This window comes from Ranitomeya variabilis, chromosome 5 (assembly GCF_051348905.1).
Source record: "Ranitomeya variabilis isolate aRanVar5 chromosome 5, aRanVar5.hap1, whole genome shotgun sequence".
Classification (NCBI taxonomy): Eukaryota; Metazoa; Chordata; class Amphibia; order Anura; family Dendrobatidae; genus Ranitomeya; species Ranitomeya variabilis.
Genome location: NC_135236.1, coordinates 104,452,089 through 104,471,868, shown reverse-complemented (window position 1 = coordinate 104,471,868; position 19,780 = coordinate 104,452,089). Strand labels below are relative to the sequence as shown.

At 44.8% G+C, this 19,780-nt stretch overlaps 1 protein-coding gene across 2 annotated transcripts; it reads left to right on the top strand.

Annotated features, from left to right (window-relative positions):
- Window positions 1-126: 126 nt before the first annotated feature.
- FAM136A (family with sequence similarity 136 member A) lies at window positions 127-7,220 on the top strand. 2 transcript variants are annotated; one of them, XM_077263080.1, is made up of 3 exons: window positions 127-376; window positions 5,124-5,264; window positions 6,513-7,220. In XM_077263080.1, the coding sequence occupies exons 1-3, from the start codon at window positions 290-292 to the stop codon at window positions 6,708-6,710; spliced, it is 426 nt and encodes a 141-aa protein (XP_077119195.1). In that variant the 5' UTR covers window positions 127-289; the 3' UTR covers window positions 6,711-7,220. The 2 variants fall into 2 exon arrangements, with proteins under 2 accessions (XP_077119195.1, XP_077119197.1); XM_077263082.1 differs by lacking the exon at window positions 127-376 and adding an exon at window positions 407-427.
- Window positions 7,221-19,780: the final 12,560 nt, after the last annotated feature.

The window sequence follows — 19,780 nt, the reverse complement described above, 5'->3', positions numbered from 1 at the left end:
CACGGGGCAGACATTTTTGTTTTAGGCAACGATAACACAGACGAACGTGAGGCAAATCACAGCCCGGCGGCAGACACAGCTTTCTAACGTCGCACGTGGCGGTGCTGGTACGCGCCAACTTTCTATCTGGTTTGGGGTCATACATGTTGTTATCTCCCCTTGCTGCCAGAAACAAACATGGCGGGTAGTGATGCCGAGGCGTCCTAGGATACAGGAAGTGACGCAGTAAGGGCGGAAGCTCGGTCCCATGCCCTTGGAGCCCATGCTGCTGCACACGTCTCCATAGGAAATGGCTGAGGAATATCAGAGCCGGCTGCAGAATGCGGTGGACGCCATGGTGAAGAGCCTGGAGCGGGAGAATATCCGGAAGATGCAGGTGGGAGACGTGGCCGGTGCCTGGACTGTGCACAGGGACTGAGACTGCAAGGCGTGCCATTAACCCTTTATGGGAGTAGCAGATTGTATTTTTGTGCCTTTTTCCCCCAACTCTTCCAAGAGCCATCGTTTTGTGTCCTGTAGCGCAGAACGTCTGTGTTACACGCACCACAAGTTGCCGCTTTACTACCAGTTGGCAAAACTATGGACCGGAGGGGCACAAAAAAAAGAGAAAAAAAATCACCTGTACTATTAGGGAAGCAGCGACAATTGTAGGAGGCACTAATAAAAATCTGTAATGGTGACCCCTGAACATGTACGGAGCTCATCGGAGCGTCTCGGCCCGGGACTATAAGCCTGGTACATGCTGCTGCCGTTCTCCGGGCAGACAACCCTGTAATCTGTCATCCAGGAGAATCGGCCCGATCATGCATTCTGATCAACCGCATAGTGTGATCCGATTCTCTCGGATGAGAAGAAGATGGAGAACAAATTGTCCCCATTCTGTCAGTGCGCAGAAATCAGACTGCACTCAGATGTCGTCCGACTGCAGTCCAATGGTTTCCACGCACTCGTTGACTTGGAGTTTTCAGATATTTTTTTTTATTTTATTTTTTTTCCCGTGCATAGCAAATATGTTTTATTTACACCTACCCTTACAGTGATTAGCCCAGGGGTGCACTATGTAACTACACATCGGTGGAGCGCTGATGCAATAGAAGACTGGTTTGTGCAATAGCTATACGGTGGTATTGCAGTATAAGTGATAGGTCAGGTTCATGTTTGCTAAGGGACTAAAGAATGTAAGTCTTAAAAAAAACAACTTTATAAATTGAAAAAGAACAAGAAAAGCTACAAATTTGAACCCCCTTCCCCTTTTGCATATAAAATAAGGATTTTACATCAGGTTGCCCTGCAAGAAAAAAAAAATCCCTCACACAGCTCTATTAATCACGAAATGAAAACATTATGGTAAATTTTTATTTTATTTTTTTCGAATGTCCGAATATTTGACTACAGAAATGGCAAAAAAAAGGAAAGTTGGTATCACCGTAATCATACTGACCTGGAGAATCATTTTTACTGCACAACAAATGCCTTAAATAGAAAACAAAAAAAAGTGGAATTGCTTTTTTTTTTTTTTTTTTTTGCAATTTCATCTCACTTGGAGTTTTCACCCCCAGTTTTCCAATACGCGATGTGGTAAAGTGAATGTTGTCATTTAAAAGTACAACTTGTTCAGCAAAAACCAATCCCTCAAATAGCGATATGGGCAGAGATCTAACGCAATGATGGCTCTTGGAAGGAGAACAGCACTGACAGAAAATAGTCCAGTCCTTAAGGAGAACCTGTCGGCACGATTGAGCCCTACAGACTACAGGCTCAGCCATAATGGCGCTGTGCTGCCGATTAATCTGAGACCTGATGTGAAGGGATCCGCTCAGTGGTTGTTTAATACTCACTTTATGAAGTTTTCAGAAAATGACGTCTCCCGTGCTTTGGGGCAGGATATGGGGGCAGGGTCCTCTTTTGGTTCTCTGCCTCCTTTGCTTCTTGTACAGGTCGTTGATTATTCAGAAGACGTAATGTTATGAAAACTTCACATGTGAGTATTCATCAACTGCTGAGCGGATCCCTTCACACCAGCTATAATAATCAGCCATTATGGTCGTGCCTTTAGTTTACAGGGCTCAATCCTGCAGACACGTTCCCTTTAAGGGGGTTAAAGCTGCTATGCGGGTGTTCGGTGTTCTTCCTATTGATGTCTATTGGGTGCCTGAAAAGCGCATATAAAATACACAGCTGCCTTTTTAAGTGCAGAATCTCCACATCAGAAAAGGGGAGAAATCCACCATGTGCTCCCAGAGATATAAGCCGTGCTTCCTTGGTGGAATGTCACCCTAAATAAAGAGGCCCATATCGCTGGAACTGGCGGATTATAAAGGAACAAAAAAATGGCCTCCTAAGGAGAGCAGCGGGAATAAAATAAGAGCAAAAGCTGCCCCTTCTGACCCGGTGATGGGCCCTCTTTAGGTGGTTCAGTGCCAGCGATCTGTGTGAGCTGTGGACACTGCTGTTATAGTGAATATCTGCCCTGTGTGGCTCCGGCTCTGCTCCTGCTCCGTACTCCCATCCCATGAAGGGTATGCATATGTCATGGAGTGGGAAGGGGTTAATTAGCCATCTGGTGATCTGTAGTATCATATCCCATCCCAATATGTCTGTGTTACCATTGTGCCTATCATCGGAGACGTACTGTTATAGTCATGTGACCGCTGCAGCCAATCCGAGAATTAATCTGTCCTCTGACTTACTAGTGGCAAATTAGTAAGATCCATGCCTAGAAAAAAAATGTTTTCCTATGTTAGTCAACTCCTTGGAGGAATGGTTTGAGAAGCATGGCTTTGAGATCATGGCGATGACTTGGCCTGTGTATTTCCCAGATCACATTCTGATCGGGCATCTGAGGGATATCCTGATAAAAACAAGTCTGCACCTTGTACCGTACTATTAACCTCTTGGATTCTGATACCATTGGACACCTGCAGAGGTCTAGTGACATCCAAGCATCAATAGGGACCAGAGGTGCTTTGGGGCAAAAAAATGTGAGTCCTCAGTGGTTGATACCGCTTAATTGCTAACCCTATCAACTACTGAGGACTCTCATATTTTAATATTTTTCTATCTCCTGGCTAACAGCACAGCGTAAAGATATACTTTCATGCTGCAACCTTAGGCCTCTTTCACACTTCCGTCTTTTCAGATCCGTCACAATCCGTCGTTTTGGGCAAAAAAAACGCATCCTGCAAATTTGCCCGCAGGATGCGTTTTTTTCCCCATAGATTTGCATTAGCGACGGATCGCGACGTATGGCCACACGTTTCGTCCGTCGTGCACTGGATCCGTCAGAATTTGGCAGTCCTTTGTCTGGAACAAACGTTCAATGTAACGTTTTTTTTCTGCGTCGGGAAAACGTGTCACGACGGATCCTGCGGCATACGTCGTTGGCTAGAATGGAAGCCTATGGACGCAGGATCCGTCGTGGCACGTCTTATGACGGAATCCAGCCCTGGAATACGTCTTTTTACACTGAGCATGCTCAGAATCAGGATTTTGTAGCCAATTCACCAGACAGCCCCAAATTTATATAAACCTGACATATGGTCACAATCTTCACAAGCACGCCTTCCATCTCTGCCACTTTCTCTAAACCCTGTCAAAGATGGGGTGTAAAAACAGTCAATATATGGTTTCCCTTATTTTCCAGTAGCCAATCACATTTGGGAGATTCCCATTGTTAGGCATGGAAAACGGATCCGTAAAAAAAACGGATGAAACAGATGGTAAAAACGGACAAGATAAATGCAACGGATCCAGTTTTTCGACGGAACCGTCTAGCCGATCCGTCGAAATACTGTATGGGTTGCATCCGTTTTTCACTATTTTTGACGCATCCGTCGATACGTCGCGCCGACACATTGTGATGGCTGCCAGATGAGGCAAGTGTGAAAGAAGCCTTAGACATCCTGTGAAGGCACTGCAGTGCACTAGTGTGGCCACAAGGTGGCAGGGGTGTACAGGTGATATACAGTGTTGTACTGTAATGCCCCCAATAGTCATTGCTTATATTACTATAGTGAGACCCTCAGACACCGGTGATCTTCTTTATCAGCCCCTCGGTGATGGATACTATTGAGGCCTAGGAAGTTGTAGTTTGTTCTTTTAATTTACACTTTTAACCCCTTTTGTAATAGTTTTTCGGTCTGTAAGGATGGTCGTGTGTGACATGCTTCTTTGTCTGTACCTGCCCCACGTTGTCTCCCCTCTGCACTGGCGGTGTGGGCGGCTGGTGTAATGTCCATCCATTCTGCCCCCGGGGAGGATGTGCACAGGTCACAGTCAGAGAGAATTAGAAGGGGCATGAAGTTAGTAAAAGGGGTCTGATGATGGGGGCCGGCCCACGATGGACTGCACTGAACTCTGCCCTTTGTCAAAAAGTAAAGAATGTCCCGTCCCTTATTATTGACAGTCTGGTTAATGTTTGTGGAGATGCTGCCAGTAATTGGATATTTTCTATTGTATTATCACTTTTAACCTTTTATTGACCTGGCATCAAAAGGTTTTGGGAAAACTCCTGTTGGGGAATCTGTCAGGTGATTCCTGCTGCCTAGACGTCAGACGTCACTGGCAGAGCTGATCTGGGTCCACTATGCAGGACAGACACCCGCCGATAATCAGATTCAATCTACATATCTGCTTTGTTATTGCTTTTCTTTAGCACATAACGTTCTCTGCGCTGCCAGCAAAAGAGAAGACAGAAGCCGTAATAAGCTCCTTCTGTCTTCTGTGCAGGGTCCCTGGCTTTGCCTGTCAGTTGCGGACCTGACTGCTACTGCTAGAGAGGGACAAAATGATAAAAGCTAGGAGTATTTATTTGTGTAGGTTTTTTTTTTTTTTTTTTTTTTCCTTCTTAAGGGATCCCAGCCTTTAGATCACGGAATAAACAAACATTTTTTGCCTATTGATTGTTAGTAATGTGGGCCTTACCGGAGAGTTCAGTGGTGTTCATAGCGGCACTGCCATCTTTGCCACCAGTCATTAAGTCACATTTCTTTCAGACCACCAATACTGATACCGGGGGCAGAAGGGAAAAGCTAAGACATGGTTACAGCAGCCACTGCCCTAAAGAAACCCCTGTGTATTCTGTGTTCAGGAACGTAACTTTATTCCGCTGTGGTTCTTTTTAGGGGAAGATGTTCCTGTGTAGTGCACAGTGCTGTGATAACGAGAAGGCCTCCATGCAGCAGGTGCACAACTGCATCGAGCGCTGCCATGCTCCCCTCGCACAGGCGCAGAGTCTGGTCACCAATGAGCTGGAGAGATTTCAGGTAAGTCTTGTAGCTAAAATCCAACAATAATGTTAATACAATTTTTTTCTTTATAATCCAGCAGGGGGCAGCAAAGCTCTGTTGTAAGATATGTTCATGGTCACCAAGATAATGCTGCATATGGCAAGTGGCCATTACTTATCCGGGGTTTTATGTGTCTTAGCAAGGAAACCATGTGATAACATTGGCTTACTAATTCTAGGATTTTTCTAGATATTTTTTTTGTACTGTATAAGCTGAGTAAAAATAAAAATGAGCTGAACTCTGCCACCCACTGCTGCCGCCTCGGGTCTTTGTTGATAGGACAAGCTTGGGCGATCTAACAACTATAGCTCAAAACCACTACAGACAATTACTGAGCTCAGTGGTCCTGTGCCGTGTACTTAAGTATGGCCGCTGAGCCCATTGATTGGCTCCTGGGATCACGTCCTGTAGTTGTACTAAAAAAAAATGTAAAACCCCTTTAAGCCTCTGTGCACATTTGCTTTGTGCGTTACATTCATAACCAAAGCCACCAGTAACAACAGCAGCGCCCAACAGTACCCATTGATTTCTATTGGGGTATTGTCAAAATCTCCAACAGTTTGAAGAGATTATATCAGATAGATTTGCACTATGATTTATACCATTCTCACTTTTGGCAGCTGCTGCTCATTTATGGACAGCGTAAAGGGGTTTACTGTTGAAAACAAATGATCACGTGTCCAACTGATAGGGGGTAACTTACTGATTGGCGGGGGTCTGACCACTAGGGCCCTTTCTCCGTTACAGAATAGAGCTGCAGGCCGGATATGTGACCAACGCTCCTTTCATTCCCTTATGAGGCTGCCATAAAAGGCGAGTGCAGCCCCATAGGGAATAAATGGAGCGTCGGTCAGGCTTCCACACTGCTCCTCCATTTTAACAGTATCTGGTTCTGCCGATCAGTGTGGGTCCAAGATGTGAGACCCGCTCCAATCCTTACATTTTCATCTATCCCCTGGTTTTCACTGCGCAGCCCCTTTAAGTCAGCCTGTATGGGCCCATAATTGGCTGCATGTAACGTGCCTGCTGATTGATGCCACAGATTGCAAATTGGCACAGGGTTACATAAACAATAAGAGATGATAGCAATCCATGGGCTTCAGCTATAGGTTCAGATTTGTGATATACTGCCGTTTTTTATTTTCTGTATTTCATTTTAGACTTGTATTAATGTCACTCACATTCAGTGCTACAAAGTGTGATTAATGTCTCTCCTCCCCCTAGGATCGCCTGAGCCGCTGCACAATGCACTGCAATGACAAGGCAAAGGATTCCCTGGATTATGGCAGTAAAGAATCCCAAGCGAGAGCTCAGCTGGAGAGTTGTGTGATGAAGTGCGCCGAGGACCACATGAATCTGCTTCCCAGCATGACCAAGAAGCTGAAGGATTCCCTGGCTGAAGCTGACCGAAAGACCTCCTAATGATGCCTCTGTGAGGTGGTGATCGAAGTTAACCCTTACTGGGGTCTGCCACCGGCTCTTTGTCATTGGCGTGGACCCTGCAGATGATACCAGATGAAGGGCTAGGACTATTACTGTCCTTGGTTTAGGAGAATCTGCACAGTTCATCAGTGATGTCTCTGTCATGATCTGCCTCCATTTGGCAATTCCCCAATTCGGTGTATTATTTACTTTCGCGGTGGAATCTATAAAACTGAGAAACTCACAGTGAAATGATCATGGACATAGCAGCTGCAGGAGCTGTCATGGTGTCTGTCATAGCAATATAGTAATAGTCCAGTGTCAGTCAGAGGTCCGTCAAATGGAATTATCCAAAAATATATCATCTCATGTTTTGTTTTTTTCCTAGGAGGGTTATTTTTTAATTTTTAAAAATTATGTTCACAAACTTTATATGCAGTAAGATTTGTCAGTAATGTTCATCTGTAGCTGGAATGTCTCTGCAAACCAATCTAACATGCAATCACTGACGATCATCGCCTGCTTGGGTCACTTTCTCCTCTTTAATGTTGTATGGGATGTCACGCCGCCATATGCATCTTATCTTCAGTTTCCTGGCTCTTCCCCTTCACTCTGGCTCAGGAGGGATTGTGTTTAACATGCTGGGCAGCAATGCAGTCTATAGGGAGTAGGTGAAAAGCCAGGTTCCTAGTATCAGATCTTGTATGTAAGGAAAAAGTAATTACAGCACTATCTGACAACTTACAATTTGCCATAAAGGGGCACACAGGCAGATGTAAATAAGGGGAAAAGAATGAACTTGTGTAAAAAGACAGTTACTAGTTAGTGGTATTCATGGTTCACATATACACACAGAAAAAATTGTTGGTGTCCTTCTGTTAGCCCCTTCCTGACCTTGGGATTTTCTGTTTTTTTATTTCCGTTTTTCGCTCCCCTTCTTCCCAGAGCCATAACTTTTTTATTTTTTTATTTTTCTGTCAATATGGCCATGAGGTCTTGTTTTTTTTTATGGGACAAGTTGAACTTTTGAAAAAGACCATATATTTTACCATATACTGTACTGGGAAAACAAGAAAAAATTCCAAGCTCGGTGAAACTGCAAAAATAGTGCAATTCCACTATCGTTTTTCATTTTTTTTTTATACTATGTTCACTAAATGCTAAAACTGACCTACCATAATGATTCTCCAGGTCATTATAAGTTCGCAAATACCAAGTACGGTACGTATAGGTTCTTTAGTTTGAGGGGAAGCACCATTATTTATTTATCTCTATCTGTCTATGTTCAAATCACCCCCACCCATTTTGCACAGGAAACCCCCCAAAATTATGTCTATATTTATTTTTTTTTCTACTTTTTACTTGTTTCAATAGTTTCCTGAGGAGACAAGAAGCTGCCATCATTTGATCGCTTAAAATCATCATCTGCTATGAACGCCGGCCACGGGGCCGCATCCATAGCAGATCAACAATAACAGAGTCCCAGTGCTGCACCTTCTGCAGACCTCCGATTGTCATGCCAACTCATGTTTCAGGGGTGCCAATGGGTGCGATTAGTGACACGCTTCCAGTAAGAGCGAGTTAAATTTTGCATGTTAACAGCCCTGGATGGATTGCGTTTCCACCCATGGCTGTCAGGGGCACATGATCGCTGATCATGATCGGTCCACGTCAGAGCCCGCATCAAAGGGGGATGCATGACCTATGACAATAAATATATATAATACATACATATATATATTGTGAAGGGGTTAAAGTAAGGCATCATTTAGAAGCCTGCTCAGTACACGAAAAATCACAGACATGCCAATGGCCCCATGGACTTTCACAGGTAGAAGTGCTATGCGTGAAAACCACTGATAGCAACTGTTCAACAATATCAGACGTCTGAACGAAGTGTAAGAAAAACCCTCTGTTCGCTGAAATAGCTTGAAACTGACAATATGCATTTTTATGAAAATCAGATATCGCTTTTGATTTGAGGATCAACAAAAAATGAATGGAAATGGCCTGGACAAAAAAAATGATGGTACCCTTACCTTAAAGGGAGTCCATCACTTCCAAAATGCATTTTAAATCGGCTATAGAGTGCTGTAGGGGGCTTAGCCCCTATAGTAGCCACTCTTATTATTAAAAAATAACTTTTAATTCATATGCAAATGGGAGGCTTTGGTGAACCCTTGTGGTGGCCAAGCGTTTGGTGCACTGTTGCACCTCATCATTTGCGTATTGGGCCCTTTGTCCAGTTCTGACAGTGATCGCTTCCCAGGGCCAGCTCTGTCTGGATGCTGCCGGTGTGCGCATTGAGTGGCCGTGTGGCTTCTCCTTTCCTCTGATGTCACTTGCTACACTTGCACAAGTGTATTAATGTAACAATTCATGCACAATGTTATTTTCTTTGTAGGTTTCATTTTCGCATCTGAACATAGAGCTGATGTGATTTAACAAAAAGCTCCAATTTTATCTCATCTGACCTGTTGCTTTTCCATGAAATATTCTTTGACCAAGAGAGCGGCAGTTGCTGCGATCTGACACTGATGTACCTTGACATTGGAGTTCACCTGTAATCTCTGGAAGTTCTGGTCTCTTCGGTTACCATGCGTTTTATCAGTTGTCAAAGTTTATCACAGGCCGGGAAGATCACGTAGAATCATCAGCTGTGATCTTTGTGTCTAAGGGTACCGTCACACAGTGCCATTTTCATCGCTACGACGGCACGATTCGTGACGTTGCAGCGTCGTATGATTATCGCTCCAGCGTCGTAGACTGCGGTCACACGTTGCAATATACGGCGCTGGAGCGATAATTTCATGACGTATTTGCGATGTAGAAGCCGTTGGTTACTGTGCGCACATCGTATACAACCTGTGTCACACGATGCAATCATGCCGCCACAGCGGGACACTAGACGACGAACGAAAGTTTCAAACGATCTGCTACGACGTACGATTCTCAGCGGGGATCCGGATCGCAGTAGCGTGTCAGACACAGCGATATCGTAACGATATCGCTAGAACGTCACGAATCGTGCCGTCGTAGCGATGAAAATGGCACTGTGTGACGGTACCCTTACAGTTCTCTGCTGCCCCCTATTGTCCGGACAACTACATGATTGGCCGACCATTAACGGAGGAGGCTGCAGCCTGTCACCACTGTTATCGGGAACTAACAGTGAGTGTATGGTGTATACACCTACTATTCCAATGCATGGAATATGTATATACCCCCATACGATCACTGCTAACTCCACAATAACCCCAGACTACTCGCCACCATCACCAGTCTTATTTTATACAGGCTGACTAGATTATGGCTTTCAGGGGTGTGGTGAACATCACTCGCATGACCTCACGTGGGCCGGATTGTGGGCTGTCCTCAGCCCTTCAGGATTTTATGAAAATCCCAGATGATCGCATAAGTTCGAAATTGCTGCCATATTATTTATTGGAATTTTATGGTTACCCAGACACCAAACATGATATGGCTGCTGTCAGTGATTTGGCCATTATGCATTTGGGGCTTATAGGCAGGGGCTACAGGTATGAGAAAACATGCATATTCTTCCTCTATTAAACCTGAGGCCGAAAATTACTATCGGATCCATACAAACTTCAATATTCCATATTTTCTTTCAGAGATATGTCTGCCAAAGATGCAATATTTCCCTTGCAGGGACAAAAAGCATCTAGTGTAAATGTAGAACACTTCCTTTGAAGGGACCATGTATTTCTTGGGAACAAAAGGGTTCTTCAACTTATGTGTCTATGTGTAAACATTTACTCTATTTTTGGCTGAAAAGACCTTTTGTCTAATTACCTGTCCATTCTAAATTTCAGTCTTTCTTACAAATGGGACATTCTTTCAGTCACCAGAGCTTCAAAAGGACTTTCTGCATTTTCTTAGAATCATCACTTCATCTTATGTTAACTGTGAGCTCCTATTATCAAAAGAGGTTGGTGGATTGCAAGTTCTTGTTTCCTTATTGCAAAACCTTGTGAGGTATTCCCTTTAATCATCTCACTTCACAAAGGGTGGCCAGCATGTTAATGAGGCTGGTTCACTTCACACTATAGGTAATTCCCAGTCTATTCAAGGGGCTAAAGGTACCTTCACACGAAGCGACGCTGCAGCGATAGCGACAACGATGTCGATCGCTGCAGCGTCGCTGTTTGGTCGCTGGAGAGCTGTCACACAGACCGCTCTCCAGCGATCAACTATGCCGAGGTCCCCTGGTAACCAGGGTAAACATCGGGTAACTAAGCGCAGGGCCGCGCTTAGTAACCCGATGTTTACCCTGGTTACCAGCGTAAAATCTAAAAAAAACAAACAGCACATACTTACATTCACGTCCCCCTGCGTCCACTTCCTGACTGACTGAGCGCCGTACAGTGAGAGCAGAGCGGTGACGTCACCGCTGTGCTGCTTTCACTTTCACTTTGCGGCGCTGAGTCAGAGGAGGAAGCAGACTGCAGGGGACGCAATGTGAGTATGTGCTGTTTGTTTTTTTTACATTTTACGCTAGTAACCAGGGTAAACATCGGGTAACTAAGCGCGGCCCTGCGCTTAGTAACCCGATGTTTACCCTGGTTACCAGTGTAAAATATCGCTGGTATCGTTGCTTTTGCTTTCAAACACAACGATACACAGCGATCGGACGACCAAATAAAGTTCTGGACTTTATTCAGCGACCAGCGACATCACAGCAGGATCCTGATCGCTGCTGCGTGTCAAACGAAACGATATCGCTAGCGAGGACGCTGCAACGTCACGGATTGCTAGCGATATCGTTATAATGTCGTTTCGTGTGAAGGTACCTTAAGACTGACAGTCCTCAATGGAAATTTGTATGAGGGGGGAGGAGAGTGCACTACAGAGTCATAAAGATTTTCAATATTTTCTATGACATCCATCTTTTCAATTTTTCATCATATTTTCCTCTTGTGGCCACGTCCAGGGAGATTGGCTGCAGTCCCATCAACTTAAACACCTGAAAAATGTGTAAAGGTACCGTCACATTAAGCGACGCTGCAGCGATAGCGACAGCGATGCCGATCGCTGCAGCGTCGCTGTTTGGTCGCTGGAGAGCTGTCACACAGACCGCTCTCCAGCGACCAACGATGCCGAGGTCCCCGGGTAACCAGGGTAAGCATCGGGTTGCTAAGCGCAGGGCCGCGCTTAGTAACCCGATGTTTACCCTGGTTACCAGCGTAAAAGTTAAAAAAACAAACAGTACATGCTCACCTGCGCGTCCCCCAGCTTCTGCTTCCTGACACTGACTGAGCTCCGGCCCTAACAGCACTTTCAGTTTAGGGCCGGCGCTCAGTCAGTGTCAGGAAGCAGAGGCTGGGGGACGCGCTGGTGAGTATGTGCTGTTTGTTTTTTTAACTTTTACGCTGGTAACCAGGGTAAACATCGGGTTACTAAGCGCGGCCCTGCGCTTAGTAACCCGATGTTTACCCTGGTTACCAGTGTAAAATATCGCTGGTATGGTTGCTTTTGCTGTCAAACACGGCGATACACGGCGACCTAGCGACCAAATAATGTGCAGACCTTCTAGCAGCGACCAGCAATTTCACAGCGGGATTCTGATCGCTGCTGCGTGTCAAATACAGCGATATCGCTCCCTAGGACGCTGCAACGTCACAGATCGCTGGCGACGTTGCTTAGTGTGACGGTACCTTAACTGTAGGAACAGGAAAATAGAGCTGTTTTTGAGATATGGTAGTTTTAGAGCCTTTAAAATGTTTGTCTATTATTTTGTTTCTAATCTCCTGAGATAAAACTCTCCTCCACTTTCTTTGGACCATGATCAGTGTGGTATAGAGATGAACGAAAATTTTAAAATTCGGTTCGGATTACGATCGCCATATTTGCAATATTCACCGAACATAGCTGAATGACATTGGATTCAATGAGAATAGAGATGAGCGAATATGTATGGAATAGATCTTCAAACATAAATTCAGCACAAATATGGCACACTCGGATTCAGTGACCGTTTTCCGAACATATTTACTCATCTCTAGTTTGAGATTATTATTAGTATGATTCCAAACAGCACATCGACTACTTTTCACTTTATAAATAGGCATACTGACTGATTGTAAGTTTTATAGACTCCTGTCATGTTAATTACAGGACACACATTAGTTTCACATGTCCCTATTGTCAAATTATTTTCAATCCATTTTAGGGGTAACATCATTTTTGTACAGGCCATTTTGATTCTTTTTTTTCTCCTCCGTTGAACCACAATTCGAAAGAAATGTCTGATTCTCCTTAGTTGATATTCAGTAAAATTTAATGTAAAATCGAAAAGAGTAATTGTAAATGATTTCACTGACCATTTTTCTTGCTTTAACAAAAATATACCAGCAATTTTGTACATGTGTGTAAACTTGAAAAAGTTTTAGTCCCCCCTTTTTGCAGTACTGCAAGTGTCCTACGGGTGGTCCCTTTATTTGCAGTGACCTGGACTCTGTGCATTGAACGCTCCTCTGCCCGTCCCCTGTGGTTCTCCTGGTCTTTTGACTGGATGTTGAAGGTGTCACTCAAGTGCATAGTGCGAGGGGCTTGGCAGTGTACAGTCCAGGAAGCCGAATACTTTTCAAGTGAAGAGACCGCCCACAGGACCCTTGTGATTACAGTTTTTAGAGTCTTGTATGCGGTGACTCGCTGCCATCTTGAAGCCTGTAAATCACTGAATAGGGCCATGCAATGAACTCCTAAGCAGCTCAGGGATTTCTAAAGTTATACTAGATGTTTTTCAGACATGATGGCTGATGTGACTTGCAGCTAGTGGTCAGTTTGAGCACAATGGGTGACTTTCAACTGTCCCAGAGTGAAGAATGTGTCATGTTTCACCACTGAACCTGGTATTATAGCCCACTCATAGTGCTGCCTGATTCCACCATATCTCTAGCATTACGTGGTTTCTTGTTTTCCGAATGCCGCCCTTGAGTGGGTTTCCTTGGATCCTGAAACTGTCAGGACGCTCCCATTGCCCACGTGGAGTCTGGTTCCTTACATGCCTAGATATGAAGCCGCATTCCTCTGCGCTCTGTCACATCAGCCTGACTCACCCACAGCGGGATCATCCGGCAATGCACACAAGTTAACCTCCTGCTGCCCTCCTGGGGAGATCCTGGAGGAGCAGAAACATTTCTCTCTGTTTTGTCTTGGTTTTTTTAAATCATATTTTGTATTATGTTTTTGCCTAAAAAGCCTTTAAATATGAAATTGGGTTATAGGGATTGTTCGAATAGGAGGGCTGTAGTCCGTTTTCCTGTATTATGGCCTATGGAAATCGTAGAATCCAATCAGAAGACCGGATTGCTGCAAAGGACCCAGCGTGGCCACTTGTAACATGGTGCCCATTTATTGCACTGCGTAATAAACATTTTCTGCATGTCGTCAAAATGGAAAATGTGTCAGAGATCCATGGTGATTTTCACTTTTGTTACTTACAGGAATTTGACAGATTCCCTACAGCCGTCATACCATAAATACAAGGTATCCCCAATCATCAGGATCATTGGATTCCTGTTTACTGAGACCCATCCGATAGACCAGGGTGATCTCCAGCAGTCCCGTACACAATTGCACATGCAGTATCACTAAAAGTGCAGACTGTTCTCAGGATCATTGGGATCCCCAGTGATCAAGTTGTCACCAGTCCTGTGGCTGCTTGGATTTATGAGAAGACCCCTTTAAGGGATCATTTCTAACCCATGCTGATTGCTGAGCATTACTCCTACATATGTTTGAGTTGCTGCTTAGAAATCGTCGATTAGACCATACGGTTGAGCATGAAAACCGCGGAATTGAATCGTCAGAGCCTCTGATGTAGATGTGAATGTGAAAGTACTGCCAAATATTCTTTTTTGTGTGTTTTGCAGAGATGCCAGCACGTTAAGTCATGTCAAATTGTGGGTGATCACTTTTGCAGTCTGATCATCAATTCTTATAGTAAACCATAAAATGAAGTAGTAGGAGCTGAATTTATTAAGAGGCGCATACCACTTAATGAATTTGCACATCTTCTGAGTGATGATAGTTGATTGTAGCTACTGCAGCTGCACATTTGGATGACTGAAAGTCGGTTCCTAGGAAAAAAACCTTATTTTCTCCTGGGTGCCCAACTTTCAGTACAGTGTTCTTGGACCTAACAGATTCCCTTTAAAATGTAGTGCAATGGGAATAAAAGACATTATATAGTGGCTCTACTGGCTACTGAAATTGCTATGAAATGATAGTTGATTTCTTAGGCACAGGTTTGCTACACTGAGGCTTATCACAAGCTGACATTTTCTAGGGCTGTTACATTGAAGCTTATCACAAGCACATAGTTGCGTGTGGGAAATGCTGGAATGCAGAAGTTTTGCTCCGACCCTTCTCTGTGTGATCTGTGATTAATCTGTGGCTAAGTGTGTAACCTGTAAGTGGAGCATGGGCCAATGTCTGCATTATTTCCTTAAAGCTGTGTACAGTAATTACACACTATAGAAAAGTGTCTGAGCTGCCTGGACTTAAAGGTGTGGTCCCATCCTACACTGTCTAGGTCACTCGGGACATTTCTTATACTTTTATAGCAAATCTTATGCTCCAGTCATTGTCCAAATATGTGATTAAATGGTCACCTCCTGTAACATTGGTGCTGACCCGGCTGGTCTCCTCCTGTAACATTGGTGCTGACCCGGCTGGTCTCCTCCTGTAACATTGGTGCTGACCCGGCTGGTCTCCTCCTGTAACATTGGTGAAGACCCGGCTGATCTCCTCCTGTAACATTGGTGCTGACCCGGCTGGTCTCCTCCTGTAACATTGGTGCTGACCCGGCTGGTCACCTCCTGTAACATTGGTGCTGACCCGGCTGCTCACCTCCTGTAACATTGGTGCTGACCCAGCTGCTCACCAACATTGGGAATTAGGGGATTTCCTGATTGAGAGAAGTGTAGAGACCATCACATGGGGGGGGGATGATAGCAAATGTTTTGCTATTGATACAATAATTAGCAAAACCTATAATAAATGTTGACACGATTTTGATCATCACCCGAATCGGGACGGTCCCTAGCTCTAGTAACACCTCGCTATGTGGCAGCAGCCCTCAACATAGACGAGGGCAGAACACGCCAGACCCGACTGTTTAGCACTTGCCCACGAAAGGCTAAATGGACGAGTTGAACATTGATAAATTTATTGGAAATAATACTTTATTTCTTATCTCACTTTCTTAGTGTCCATTTTCCTTCTTGTCCATGAAAAGAAAACTTTCAATTTTATAAGTTTCTTTTTTTTTTTGCCTTCCCGACTTTGTCTTCTTGGATCTAACATACGTTTCTGCTGCAGAGAAGGCAAATTCCCTCTGCTTCCCTCTCTACAAGGTCTCATTCAGACGTCCATGTTTTTTCACTTACGCAAAAAATGGTTTGCATTTCATAAGGGGTTTGGACCCAAGTTTTATCAGTGTTTTCCTGTATGGATAAATAAATTACAAAGCTTCTCTTATTTACAATGATAATGGACTGCACACGGATATCATCTCTTAGTGTGATTTTCACAGACCTGTAGACTTGTATTGGAACCTTTCATCAATGATGCCTGTGAAAAACAGACATATCTCCGTAAGTTTTGCATGGACACACAGTCTGCAAACAAACCACGGACTTGTGAATAGCACCGTAGAATATAATGGCTTCATGATTTATCCACGAAAACCACAGATAGAAGTTGTATGTTTGTTGAAAAACTGACGTCTGAATGGGGCCTAAGTGAGCCTGGATACACAATGATATGAAAATCTATTCCAGATTGTATATATTATGAATCATCCACAAAAACAGACAGAGACCTATCAGTGGGGTCATGTTGTTAATGGACAGCCCATGGATACCATCATTGTTGGAGATTAGAGCAGTACCATGCCCTTAAATCCTGCATAGTCCATTTTGTGCTTCCCTTAGGGAAGCCACTTTGTGTTCCCACACAGTTTAATACCCTTTTTATGGCCTACATGCTGTATAACACCTATTCACTGCCCCTCATACACCGCATGGGGCCTCCATAGTGCCCTCTTACACAGTATGGTGCACCTCCTACATAGTATGATTCCCCAACAGTGTTCCCCTTATGCAATTGATGCTCCTGTTCACATTATGGTGCACCACCACACAGTATGATGCACCACCACACAGTATGATGCCCCAATAGTATCCCCCATGTGTTTTTATGCTTCCACACAGTATGATGCCCCTACAGATCTCGACACATCATAATGCGCCAAAGCATGCCCCCACACAGTATGATGCCCCCATGGTGTCCCCCTACACATCAGGATGCTTATACTGTAACCATCTAAGCACAGTATGATGCCTCCTCATTGTCTTCCCCACTCGTTAGGGAGGCACGGTGAAAGTTTTCATTAAGCATCTCTATATGAAGATTAAAGGGAATCTTTGATTAGAAGAAAAACAATGGTAACCTATATTAGAGACTAAACTGCAGTGAGAACCTAATGGAGAAACCTTGGAGTAGCAGTGGAGCATTCTCTTAATAGTGGCTGTCTGGCCAAGCCAAATTTACTTCAAGGTTGCAATGAAAGTCACCGAACATGGTAAAATTATATTAGGAAAAAAAATTGCAGGATCCATAGTTCCAGCCAACGTGCTCATGCCATTAATCAAGTAGTAAGTATTTGGGAAAGTAGCAGAGAGGAAAACTTCTACCAATGAAAAACATCAATATGCACCTCACATCCTGTAAAATCCTGGTCAAATAGGTCCCATTATGTAAGAGGTAAAGTAAGTACAGGACTCCACCAGAGTACCAACAGTATGGAAATAATTAGGATATTGTGTGGAAAGTCCAGCCAATGAGCAATACTATAGTAGAACCTAACTTAAAGCAAGCATTTCATGTATAATTACCTATGTATGGGTCTGAACGAAAGCACATGAGAAAGTGGTACCACATCCTACAAAGTGTGCCGCAATTGTTACACTGTAGGCATATGTCCTTCAAGTTCAATGTCAATATCAAAACCCTGCAACAGGGGCCTAATACCATGTGCTATTTATAATATTGGTGTCTTCTTAGGTGGGAGACGTGTTTGGGCTCCTCAGGCCCCAAAGCTTAGTGCAACTGCTGTGTCTTCACCCCTATGACTATGCCCACGAGGATCTGTAACTCTCACTTCCTCATGGTCCGGTTTTAAGATAAACAGAGATTACCCACCTTGTAAAATGAGTGACACTCCACAATGATCAAACTGCCCTACCCTTAGTAGGTTGATTGCCAACCTTTATTTATTTTTCTACTTAACAAAAATTGCATTTTTGCAGGAAAAAAATTAATAAACGATTAAGATGATGGGTAAAATTTGTGTATTCAGAAAAAAATTAACAGTGTGTTATGGGTCGAGTTCCCGTCTCTGCACAGGGGGAATCTCGGGCCATCTCCGCTGCGGTCTCCCATTCTCCTGCCGCAGTGGAGCCTGCTCAACGGAGACGTCGGTCCCAGCATCTCGCTCAGTCTCACTCTGTACAGAGAGTTACTGCTGCTTTTCCTGCTTCTGCCATTGAAGTTAGTGCTGGGCAGCTGCGAGCAGACGCTTCTGGGACTAAGTCCTGCTTTTCTCGTTCTGAGCATGCCCAGAGTAAGATCTCTCAGTGGAGATCGAGGGTCACATGATCAGACACTGCAGCTAAGGTCCTGTAGGTGCTCACGCTCTGTGGCAGCCTCTCATTGGTCCTTCCAGGAAGGTCCTGTACGTGCTGCAACTATTTAAGGCTCGCATGGCCGCACGGCCATGCGCTAGTATTGCTCTTTATTTATGTACTTTGCGCCAGTGTGGTCTTGTATGAGTGTGTTCAGGGACCCGGCTGAAATAAGCCCCTAGAATGCTGGCACCTCCGGCGAGGAGTTTGTATGCTTGGGTATTCAGGGACCTGGCCGAAATAAGCCTTTAGAATGCTGGCACCTCCGGCGAGGAGTTTCGTGTGCATGCATGACCACTGACTGCTCTTGTTTAGGCAGTTAGCCTGTGCCTCTGTGGAGTCTAACAGGGCGCAGTGCTTTGAGTTCATGGCTGCTCTGTGAAGTAACAGAGTTAGCTAACACCATCATTTACAGTAGTTCCGCTATTTGCTAGCAGCAGGTTCTCCTGCACGGTGGACCCCGGGCTGCGAACGCATCTATCATAATAAAATCTATTTATTCATTTGGTGCGTTCCGCTAGCCCTAACATAATACTAGCGCCAGGGTCTGGCTAGTAAATGGCAGACATACAGCAATCTTTGCGGTATATCCAGCAGCTGGAGGGTAGGTTGGCGGCTCTCGAGAGCTCAACCTCAGCTGTGGATATTTCCGCAGTTGCTATACAGGCTGCTAGCGTGGCTGCAGCAACCTTGTCCACTGCCACCCCTGTTCCGAAATTTTCGCGCCTCCCACTGCCAGAAAAATTTTCTGGAGAAAGCAGATCTTGTAGGGGATTCGTGAGTCAGTGCTCTATTCACCTCGAGCTACTGGCTCCACGTTTTCCCACAGAGCGGGCTAAGGTGGGATTTATTGTGTCCCTCTTGTCGGACAGGGCGTTGGAATGGGCTACACCGCTGTGGGAGCGTGACGATCGTGTGGTGCAGAGTGCTCCGTTGTTTCTGAGCACTCTGAAACAGGTCTTCCTAGGACCTCAAGTCACCCATGATACGGCGCTCCAACTGCTGGCATTAACTCAGGATGAGTCCTTGGTCAGCCAATTTGCCATCCGTTTCCGAACTTTAGCTTCAGAGCTGGTGTGGTCGGATAAAGCCCTTATCCCCATATTTTGGAGGGGGCTGGCTGATCACGTTAAGGACGCTCTGGCCACTAGGGAGATTCCAGCCACACTGGAGGAGTTAATAGCTGTCTCTACCCGTATTGACCTCCGTTTTAACGAGCGGAGGTTAGAGCGAGCCCAGTGTAGGCAGAGGTTTCGGCTGGCTCCCACCTTCGCCAAACCTCTGGAATCTCCGGTCCAGGTTCCTGAGTCACATGAGTCCAGGGAGGTGTCTCGAGCAGGTTCTAAGTCCCGGACT

Coding starts and splice junctions, on each gene's coding strand:
- FAM136A (XM_077263080.1), top strand. CDS start 290: ATGGCTGAGGAATATCAGAGCCGGCTGCAGAATGCGGTGGACGCCATG. Junction 377..5,123: donor AGAATATCCGGAAGATGCAG/GTGGGAGACGTG, acceptor GGTTCTTTTTAG/GGGAAGATGTTCCTGTGTAG. Junction 5,265..6,512: donor ATGAGCTGGAGAGATTTCAG/GTAAGTCTTGTA, acceptor TCCTCCCCCTAG/GATCGCCTGAGCCGCTGCAC.